This window comes from Phodopus roborovskii, unplaced genomic scaffold, assembly GCF_943737965.1.
Source record: "Phodopus roborovskii unplaced genomic scaffold, PHOROB, whole genome shotgun sequence".
Lineage (NCBI taxonomy): Eukaryota > Metazoa > Chordata > Mammalia > Rodentia > Cricetidae > Phodopus > Phodopus roborovskii.
Genome location: NW_026126514.1, coordinates 13,223,698 through 13,235,470, shown reverse-complemented (window position 1 = coordinate 13,235,470; position 11,773 = coordinate 13,223,698). Strand labels below are relative to the sequence as shown.

General features: G+C 38.7%; 1 protein-coding gene across 1 annotated transcript in view; it reads left to right on the top strand.

Moving 5' to 3' along the window:
* The first annotated feature begins 3,481 nt into the window (after window positions 1-3,481).
* Window positions 3,482-11,773, top strand: part of Fscb (fibrous sheath CABYR binding protein) — a 28,341-nt gene continuing 20,049 nt past the window's right edge. Inside the window, 6 exon segments of the mRNA XM_051196054.1 lie at window positions 3,482-5,266; window positions 5,447-5,557; window positions 6,101-6,323; window positions 6,376-6,434; window positions 6,506-6,712; window positions 6,715-6,831. Of these exon segments, the coding sequence (XP_051052011.1) occupies window positions 3,694-5,266; window positions 5,447-5,557; window positions 6,101-6,323; window positions 6,376-6,434; window positions 6,506-6,712; window positions 6,715-6,831 (2,290 nt within the window). The 5' untranslated portion in view covers window positions 3,482-3,693.

Here is an 11,773-nt window from a genome sequence, read left to right as displayed (position 1 = left end):
CTTCCCCAGAAACCTTCATTTCTTTTCTCCCCTAGTTCTAATCCAATTCTTCTTAATTACAACATGAACCAATATCCACTCTTCTCCTTTCTGTCCACAATACTATCCATTCATTACTTACTTGTAGTCATGTATTTTCCAGGCCCAATTCTACTTGGCTTTGAAATGCAGGGTAGTGATGGCTTTGTTCACTGACAAGAAAGGGTTTTCCTTTCTTATCAGCATTCTACCTGATTGTTGGAATTTTATGCTTATCTTCTATGATACATAAACCTCTATAATAACCTCTAAGATCCTTGCCCTGCACCCTGTCAATATATAACATATGTGTATGCATGGTGTTTCTAAATAACTTGGAGTATTCACTTTCCTAATTAGGTTTTGTTGTATGACAAAGTATAAGGTTCTCTTTTAGCACACTGAAAAGAGATTGTCTTTGTAACCTTCTATGCTGTGAGGCGATTATTTTGACCAGGATGTGATAGCAGCTTCTAGGAGCTGAAAGCTACCCCAGTTTGTCTCCCAGCAAGAAAACTGAGGCTAGAGACATTCTGAAACATTCTGCTGGCACCCAGTGAGTCCTTTTCACATGGTTTACAATCTGTCCTCTGACTGATACAATTTAGTCTGCTGGGATTCAGATTAGAGAATCCAGATCATCTTTGCTTCAGCTCTCAACCTTGGTTCTCACAGAAACTGTGAGGTTGTACATCTGCGTTTGTTTAGGATGCTACAGCTGTGGCCATTTTCAATGCAGCAGCACAAAGGAATTCTAATTTCTTCCTTCCTATAACTGTCTGAATACAGAGGATAAGAAATCACTTTCTGGTGTTTAAAACAATATAGTATTTCTTGGGTATTCTGTAAGTCATTGTGCCCCTTATCAGCTTCTTCCAGCGCATTTCATATACTGCATCCCCAACCCCTTGACCTTCTTCCTTCACAATTTCCAAGAATGTGGCATTTGCTTCTTAACACAATGCCCACTTTTCATGGTTTTTCAATTCCACACTATTTCATACAGATCCTTTCTCTCTTCATCACCTACAGTTTTGTTTGAGTATTTCACACATGTGTTTTGCCCAAATCCAAACCCTATTTCTTCCCCTCTAATTTTTCTCCTCTCCTCAAGTTACTTTTCCCTACCAATTTCATGTGCTCTTCTTTTTAAAACCTATGGAGTCCACTTAGTGTTGCCTGCATGTGCATAGGTGTAGAACACTCTGCTGGAGCATGAGTAGTCTCTCAGCAGCCACATTCCTGCAGAAAGGCAGCTTTTCTTCCAGAAGCCATCAATTACCAATAGGGATAGGGCTTTAATAAGCTCCTACCTCATTCTGCTGGGATTTTTGACTGACATGATCTTGTGCAGATAGGCATATAGTCAGAGCTGCAGTGAGTTCATATACACAATGATTCCTGGAGAAACAGCACATACTGTTTCATTGTAGATTTCTGGTTAAGTTGTATATACTGTGTTTTCCTACAAAATGGTATGGTCCATGAGGGCAGGAAACCATGTTATTTTGTTTCATTTTGTTTTCCTAAAACCTGAAATACCATTGGAATATGTACATGCTGAAAAATTTCTTGGGGAAACTATTACTTTCAAAATTCAAGTTTCTTGAAAGTATGATTTCTGATAATCTTTCTCATGTATTTATTGGTCATTTCTTTTCTTCTATAATTTTGTTTTTACTAATGGTGTTTGGTTTTCTATTATCACTATCTTTTACATTGATTTCTACAGGGCTTTGGACATTAAGGATCTTTATGTGATTTTTTTTTTTTTTGGCATGATTTTATGGTTTCTCCTGACCTTTTAATTTATTTTACTTTAGGAACATAGAGATTTACACTTTAAATGACCCTTACCATCCACTGATCCAGGAACTTATTTTAGGGTTTCTCTTATCTGATCTATTCAATTAGGAACAAAGCATTATAGGTCACAGTTTATATATTAGGTTCACATTAATTTGAAGCATGTCTGACAATTCTAAATTATGGCTTTCAAATTCATTACAATTCTAAATGAAATTAAGTGCTATTGAGAAAATTTATTTTTGGTTAAACTAATGCAAATTATCTGGCAGAAGCCTTTCAGAAAATCCCTCTGGTTCTTTGATTATGTCACATACGGTATCAAAATACTCATCCAATCTGAGTCTGAAATAAATGTTCCAGTTATTCAACCTGAAGAGTAGTCAAGGCAGGAGTCATAAGTGTGGAACTGTGAAATCATGATGCATTTGATCCCAACTCTCCAATAAGGAAGTTCCCAAAAGTGAGTGATAACAATAGATATACATTTTCTCACATTCCTGAAGGCTACAAATCTCAAATAAAATTGGTGGCAGAGGCAGGCATTCATTTGGCTTTGATGTTGTCTAGAAGCAATAAAGAAAAATTTGAAATATTTTCAGATTAATGGTATTTAGGAAGTGTTTTTGACTCCTGTGAATATATTTTAAAACTTTATTCTTTTCTTGCATGTTTTTGACAGATTAATAGTATTTTTGTATGTCTTTTGGTCAATCAATAACTTGTAGTATTTTTGTGTTATATATGAATAAAAGGATGTATATGTATATGTATTGAATGTGATAAAATCCCAATTTACCACATATAATCTGCCTCTGTGGGGGTTTCTCTTTTCCAAATCAATACAAATTTTTATTAATTATCATATTGACAGTTTCATAAATTGTATATAACATACTCTGAATCCTTCTTCTCTCACCCTTGATCATTTTCCTTTCAGCCCTATCAAACACCTTCATGGAACCAGTCCTATTCATTACCAGATAGATGAATTTTCCCCCTTTGTAGCAGTTATTCCATTTGGTTGTTCAGCCAAATCTATAAAGCTTTAAAAACAGGTTTTTAATCTGACATATATTTAAATCCAACAGTATCCATCTGAAAAACTTGGATAAAACTACTTTCTGAAATAATTAGAAATAAATTAAAAATACCTTAAGTTGTTTGAGACTGAAAACATTATCTTTTGATACTAGAAGGCTGTAGTCATTGAAGGTTAAAAGCAAAGAGTGGATATTGACTTCCAAATCAAAAGTATTCTCAAGAGGAGTAGCTTCTTTTCAAGTCTTAGAAGCATCCATTTATCAGGCATTCCTACACATACAAATGTTAACTCTAACAATTGACAACCTGCTCCAGCATATTGAGTTATGTATTAAAATTTGTTTGATAGTAAGAGGAAAATAACCAAGATCAAAAGCATCACCTTTAACAATCAGTGGCATTGTTGGAGTTAAATTGTTTTTCATGTGGGAAAGATGTGCTTCTCTCAACTTGGTATTTTTTAAGACTAGACAACTCACTTTTAGTCATTGCTTATGTGAATACACCAAGCTTAAAACTTCTGTGAATATAACTTCCGGAACCTTGTAAGGAGAAGTGGCTGTGATGTCACAGACCCTTGAGGGAAGCTTCTAAAAGAGAGATTTGTCCTAACAGAGACTAAACAAGAAAGATGATGAATGAGTAAGGTGGGATCCAACAAGACGGTAGTAAAGAATGAAATAATTTAATAATTATTTTTTTTCTAAGCTCAGTAGAAAAATTCAATGAAGGAAGGCAAAAGCTTAACCACTGGGTACATTTATGATTGATTCTTAATGATTAATTACTTGAAGACTATAACTTTGGATCTCATCCATCATAGAAATGGAAAAAAGTGATGAACCTGAACAGCCTATCTCTTTAGGGAGGCAGGAACTTAGAAGGAGAAGACGACCCAGCCAACCAATGGTAGACAAGTCCCAGCAAACTGATGCAACAGAAAAAAAGAAACCCATGAATGTAGTACAACCTCCTGCCCCCAAAGCTACCACCAGTATTGGTAATATTTCTGGAAACAAAAGCAACTACTCTGCAAAAGAACATGAGCCTCTTAGACTGTCTTCTCAACTTCAGCAAACTTGGATAAAGAGAAAGCGTGGCATGGAAATGACTGATAAATCTCTGCAGACAGACACTCCTGTAGAAGAAAAAGTGAAAGTCATATTGACTGATAAAACAATTACCCTTGAAGAAACCCAAGCTGGTGTTGGAGAAACACCTGCATTGCCACAGAGTGTTCCAGAAGTAGAGATTCCAACAACCAGACCCACAACTCAGTTAATAGACAGATCTCAGCAGACCAGCTGTATTGGTGACTGGAGTCTGTTGAACATTTGCCCAAAAGATAAAGTGGACAAAGAACAACAGACGTACTTAAGTGAGTTAGAAATTGCTATTATGTCTATGCCAAGTAGTTCCCTGATTAAGGCAAAGGAGGAAACAATACCTGTTGCACAAGAGGGTTCCTTGTTTGACGTAAATGATTCTCTTGAAACAGAGGTACTGTCAACTGAAAAAGTCCCTGATGCCAAGATGCCTTTTACTGCAGAGAAGTTGTCTGATGAAATCCAGGCTCCACCAGGTGATGTGCTTTCTTCTGAAGAAACTCCTATTGATGATAGTGTTCTGTCAGTGCAAGGGGCTCCTTCAGATGTGACTCATGATCAACAGATTCCCCAAGTAGCTGAAGTGACTCCTTCAGAACTTCCTACTGAAATTACGGTTCCAATCATAGAAGAAACACCTGTGAAAGCCCAAAGTTCTCCAATTCAGACTGGCAAGGTAAAGCCTGCTACTGCTGAAGAGTCCACTGATGTAGTTCATCCTCCACCATCTGAGGAGGCTTCTAAAGAAGTACCTGTGGAAGTAATGTCACCACTAGATAAGCAAGCAGTAGAAGATGTCTCTAAAGAAATTGTTATGGTACTAGCTGAGGAATTTCCTGTAGAAGAAGTCTTTGAGAGAGGTCAATCTCTATCAATTGAAGAAGTCCCTGCAGATAAGGCTACTGCAGAAGCTCTGCCACCACCAACTGAGGGTGCCCCAACAGAAGATATCCCTGCAGAAGTTCAACCTCCACCAACTGAGGAGACCCCTGCAGAAGTTCAACCTCCACCAGCTGAGAAGACTCCTGCAGAAGTTCAACCTCCTCCAGCTGAGAAGACTCCTGCAGAAGTTCAACCTCCACCAGATGAGAAGACTCCTGCAGAAGTTCAATCTCCTCTAGCTGAGGAGACCCCTGCAGAAGTTCAGCCTCCACCAGCTGAGGAGATTCCTGAAGAAGTTGAACCTCCTCCAGCTGTGGAGACCCCTGCAGACGTTCAACCTCCACCAGCTGAGAAGACTCCTGCAGAAGTTCAACCTCCTCCAGCTGAGGAGACTCCTGCAGAAGTTCAACCTCCACCAGCTAAGAAGACTCCTGCAGAAGCTCAGCCTCCACCAGCTGAAGAGACCCCTGCAGAAGTTCAACCTCCACCAGCTGAGGAGACTCCTGTAAAAGTTCAACCTCCTCCAGCTGAGAAGACCCCTGCAGAAGTTCAGCCTCCACCAGCTGAGGAGACTCCTGAAGAATTTGAACCTCCTCCAGCTGAGGAGACCCCTGCAGAAGTTCAACCTTCTCCAGCTGAGGAGACCCCTGCAGAAGTTGAACCTCCTCCAGCTGAGGAGACCCCTGCAGAAGTTCAACCACCTCTAGCTGAGGAAACTCCTGCAGAAGTTCAACCTCCACCAGCTGAGGAGACTCCTGCAGAAGTTCAACCTACTCCAGCTGAGGAGACCCCTGAAGAAGTTCACTCTCCTCCAGCTGAGGAGACTCCTGCAGAAGTTCAACCTCCACCAGCTGAGGAGACCGCTGCAGAAGTTGAACCTCCACCAAATGAGGAGACTCCTGCAGAAGTTCAACCTCCACCAGCTGAGGAGACCCCTGCAGAAGTTCAGCCTCCACCAGCTGAAGAGACTCCTGAAGAAGTTGAACCTCCTCCAGCTGAGGAGACCCCTGCAGAAGTTCAACCTCCACCAGCTGAGGAGACCCCTGAAGAATTTCAACCTCCACCAGCTGAGGAGACCCCTGAAGAATTTCAACCTCCACCAGCTGAGGAGACCCCTGCAGAAGTTCAACCTCCACCAGCTGAGGAGACCGCTGCAGAAGTTGAACCTCCACCAAATGAGGAGACTCCTGCAGAAATTCAACCTCCTACAGTTGAGGAGGCCCCTGCAGAAGTTGAACCTCCACCAGCTGAGGAGACCTCTGCAGAAGTTCAACCTTCTCCAGCTAAGGAAACCCCTGCAGAATTTCAACCTCCACCAGCTGAGGAGACCGCTGCAGAAGTTGAACCTCCACCAAATGAGGAGACCTATGCAGAAGTTGAACCTCCACAAGCTGAGGAGATCCCTGAAGATGTTCAACCTCCACCTGCTGAGGAGACCCCTGCAGAAGTTCAACCTCCACCAGATGAGTAGGCCCCTGCAGAAGTTCAACCTCCACCAGCTGAGGAAACCCCTGAAAAGATTCCAGCTTCATCAACTGAGGAGGATCTCAAAGAAGTTCAACCTCCATCTCTTGAGGGGTTTCTTCCAGAAAGTCTTTTCCTAAAAGAAGAAGTTGTGCTTCCTCAAACTGAATAAACTACTCTGGAAGGGGCCCCTGCTGAAGTTCAGCCTTTACCACCTGAGACTCCTGCAGAAGAGTCTCCTGTTGTTAAACAGATTTCCAAAACTGATGTGGTTCCTATTAAAGAGTTTCCAATGTAAGAGACACCTGCTAGAGATCAAATTCTACCTTTTGAACAAGCCCCTGAAGATAAGGCTCTACTAAAAGAGCATCAGTTGTCCCCAGTAGCAGGAGTCTCAAAGAATTTGAATGTTCTGCTTTGACAGGTAATAGAAACCCTGAAGAAACAGATCCTATTCCTGCAGATGTGTCTAGGACCAAGGATGAGCCGATCTTCACTTTCAAAATAGAAGGTACCATTAAAGTAGAGTTAAAGACCCCCTCATTCTGAGCTATAGCCAGCTCCTAACTTGAGCTAGCAAACATATAGTAGGAGATTCTAGAATTGTGATCTTTAAAAATGAGACTCTATCTGGAAGAACTTTCATGAGCAGATTAAAAGAAAAGGGTTCCAAAAGACTGGGCATGCAAGTTGGACAATGAATAAAAGCAGTCACAGTTTGAAGTCCCTTGTGTTATTTTCATTTAAATCTATAGCATTTAAAATAGCTGTTTTGAAATTAAGTAAATTTATGGTTGTCACTATTACTTAAAATATACTTTATATAATACACCTATGGATAACAGTTGTTTATTCTGAAGCTCTTTTCCCCCCTGTCCCTTTTCTTCATAAGCAAGAGAAATGAGAGTTTCTTCCTTGAAGATGTCATCTGCTTTAAATTTCTTGAGTTTTATTTGCACAGTTCAACTTATATGATATTTTCCCCTCCTCTGGTTATGAGTCATCCTATCTTTTATTCTCTTTCCATTGACTCCTGAGGCAAGCATTGCTTTCCTGTTACAGCTGCTTTGGAAATCAGTTTGGGTAATCCTCATAAAGATAAAGTAAATTTATCAAATTACTCAGGTGTACCACTCTTTAGAATATGTCTAAAGGATTCAACATCCTACTCCACATATACTTTGTCAGCCATATTCATTGGTACTTGGTTCATAATAAATAGAAAATGAAAACAACCTAAATGACCTTCAACTGATGATGGATAATGAAAATATGATTCATATACACTATGAAATACTATTCAGCTGTAAAGGAAAATATAATTATGAAATGTGTAGTTAAATGGATAGATTGAAGAAAGACCATAGTAAATGAAGTAACTGAGACCCGGAGAGCCAAATGTCACATTGTTTCTCTCTACTGAGGAACCTAGAATTAAATCATTCTATAGTTACCTATAGTAAATATAGAAAACATGAAAGTATACATGGATATTGTCAGGAGAGGGAGTGTAGAATAAGTATAGAAATTTTTAAAATTGATACAGACACTATTAAATTAAAGAAAATATCTTCTTTTATTTCTTTCCATTTTTCTTCTGCATGTGATATTTAAAAGGTATTGCCTTTTGTAGTGAAAGTTTAATCAGATGAAGAGCTTAAAAGCCCAAATCAAGGTTATCTAGTAAAGGGATTTCTGTCTTAAGATTGTAGCATCAGTTCATACAAGATGAGTTTCCTTTATGAAGGTTACCCCTACAAATATAATGTTCCTATACATTTGTAATGTTATGTATACATAATGTGTGTTTATTATAATCATGTGGATAATTAAGGGAAAGGACATAACTGGGTGGGGTGAATTTCTAATCACTTAAGCATTGCTAGAGAGTTATGAAAACTAGATTCTAACATGATTTCTTGGTGGAAAATTATTTGGCTTTACTGGAGAGACCTAAAGTTGTATCAACCTGAATTATGTATTTGGGATTTCGCAATCCTGTTATCCACCTCCAAATGTTGCTTAAAATTGTTATCAGTGGAACTGAGGATCAGGAAGACTATTGCTGTGGGTAAAAAACTGACAGAAAGAAAGGAGAAAAAATGAAAACTATAGCATTGACAAAGACAAAATAAACAAATGAAAAGGAAATGTGCTACACTCATGATGTCAGAATAAATAACATTACTATTTACTCTTTCAGTTTTTCCATCTCGAGGTTTCTGAACCAGCATACTAGGATGAAAGAGTTCATAGACCCTTAGTTCAGGATTTGGAGTTATTTCTTATGATGACTAGAAAATGTGTACTACAATTTTTTTGGGGTGTTGAGTTACTAGACTCACATGATAAATGATTCAGAGCAAGCAATCTTATTGCTTCTGAAAGGCAAATAGATTTAAGAGTTATCTTGGAGATAGAAATAATATTGCTTTCTGCTGAGCAGATGTCATGGTCAATGGGTAAAGGAATATTTTATACAACTATTATTTTGCACATCCAAGTATGTGTGTTTGCCTCACTACAGTTTTGGAAAAGGTATAGAGACGTACTAGAAAACAGAAATAGACACAAATTTTACTTTCAGATTTTGAAGTGTAAGCACTTAGGAAACATGCAGATGGTGATAGTTAATGAATAGCTAAAATACCTTACATAGTCCATGGAATACACAGAAAGTAGTTGGAATGCCCATATTAGTAGGTAGTAGTCACGTATAGCACTAGATAATTTGAATTTCAGATGTAAAAGTAAGGACAAAGGAGATATTAACATCTTTAGGATAACAACTAAGGAATATTATTAATAGGAGAAAATAAGTGATTTATATACTAAAGAATAGGTGCTGGGCTGGAGATGTAGTTCAGTGGTAGAATACTTGTCTGGCATGTGTGATGCTTTAGGTTCAACCCCTTACATTGAGCAAAAGGCTGATGTGGAAGTGGAAGGCAGGGAGTAAGAATATATATATATATATATATATATATATATATATATATATGCTGTATCAGAATGCATCATAGAATAAGACACATAGCAGACACACACACACACACACACACACACACACACACACACACACACACTCAAATAAAACCTATCAGAGAGGGTATGGTGCATGGCACTTATTGGGATAAAGTAGGGATTGTTCCTCTCCAATAAGAATAAATGAGGATATGCATGTGTGCTGTTTAGTTTTTATTGCCCACCGGACACATCCTAGAGTCACCTCGGAAGAGGGAACTTCAACTGAACAGTTGTCTTAATAATACTGGCATGTGGGAATATTTGCTGGGAATTTTTAAAAATTTCTAATTGATGAAGAATGGCCCATCCCCCTATGGGGAGAAGATCTCTAGGTAGGTGGACTTGGGATATATCAAAGAGCCAGCTAAGCATGAGCCACTGGGTGGACCAGTAATCAGAATTCCTTCACGTTTGTTTTTTTTTTTTTTTTTTTTTTAGCTGAGTTTCCTCCCTTGAGTTCTTGCTCTGATTTCCCCCATTGAAGGTCTATGACCTTGAAATGAAAGCTGATAAACCTCCTCTAAAAGTTTCTTTTAGTCAGAGTAATTTGTCACAGCATCAGAAAGCAAATTAGGACAGCACAATAGCAGTGACAAAAAAATTTTAAGGCAAAAGCTTGGTTCATTTCTGCCCTGAGTACCAGGTTATTCTTTTGAGGGAAAGGAGAGTTGACTTCATCTAATCTCTGTGTAAGTGGAATAACTGACCCTTTAAGTAAATAGACTAGTGGCATTTGCTATAAAGGAAGTCCTCATCTATATAATGTCCAATATAGTTTGCTTCTGGCTTAACATTATGCTAAAATCACCTAGAATTTATAACATTGTAAAATGTGAAAACATCATGTAATCCCTACACCTTTTTATGCATAGAAAGCAGTGATTTTACAAGCAACTATCTGAAATGTACAAAATGGCTTGCAAACCTCACTTAGAAATCTCATCTGTTCTTCAGGCAGATGAGACCTATTCAATATAGAAATGTAGGATGTGTGAAGTCACATAGGATGCTCTAGACTTTTCTTTGTGCTTTCTTGATTCTTATGTTTTATTATGTGAAATTTGATTGGGTAAGTTCTCTGATGTTTGTGACTGTACTTGGGTAGTTTGGTGCTATGTGTTAAGCTTAGATGTTAATTTTATGAGGTAAGGACACAGTATTTGTATTTCCTCTGAAGATAATGATGACAGTATCTTTAGCTAAGAGCAAAGGGGTAAGATTAGTAGATCATAATAGTCTGTCAAGGGAGAGGAGTAAAAGGAATATGATAGAAGTAAAATGATTGCAAAGTAGCATTTGGATCTAATTAAGGTGAGTGTGGAGAATACATGCACTGACTGTGGGGGTGGGCTGGCTATGTGGAATGTGAGAGGAAATCTGCTATATTTTGTGCTGTGTTAGAAGGTTGCATTTCCTCTGGGTTATAATGGTACTCTATGAGGCATTTGTGGGAAACTAAGCAGATGACTCAATTTTTTGTCAATTATTGAACAGTGGGACTATTGAGATACAGCTAAGACAAAAACAAAGGTCCAAAGTGAATGGAATGACTTAGAGCCTATGGTGCAAGCTATGTAAAACTAGTTTGTGAAAATAAAACAATATTTTACAAAGATTCCCAAAGTCAGAAAGGACAGCCTTGATCTAGAAATTGGACCATAACTGGTGATTTTAGTGAAGTAAAGCCGAGTTCTGGCATTAGAATGTTTAGTTTAAAGCAAACCAACCCAAACTGGAAGCCATTCTAGAATAATATGTCATATAGGCAGACTTTGGCTGGCTGAGCTGAAGGTGGGTCACAAAATGTTTGAATGTATGGTGATTGAGGTAGATGAAAAGTTGATGCTCTCTCCAGGCTAAGACTACTCAAATCCATGTTGACTGTGAACTGAAGGCCAAAAGCTACGGCTGCCAGTGGATCCTGCTCCTTCTTTCCCTGTGGCTTCATGGAACAGCTGGCATCTGGATGATTAGTTTATTTTATGTGTCTACAGTACACTTGGCCTTCCCATTGCTTATGAAATATGACTCACTTATGGTGTCTAATCAGATGGCTGGAAGCCTGACACAGCTCACTGTGTAGCTTCTCATCAGCACTGAGCTGTTCCTGAAGTGCTTATGTCAGAAATATTAGTAGGAGTGCTCTATGAGGCTGAATCTATGCACTGAGGTATAATGAGGTTACTTAGGAAACTGGCAAAGGGTTGAGCATGTCATGGGCTCTTGTCTGCCTTTTTTCAATGACCTTATTGGATAGTATGGAAATGTTGGCACATCTAAGCATAACATCTAAAGCAGCAGCTGAGAAAACTCTCTCTGCAGTGTCCATAAAAGGGACAGATTTGATAACATTTCTTAAATTACCACATGACATCAGAACCAGGGCAGTGCCTCTTCAGAGGAGAGAGGTCAATTTCTTCTTCCCA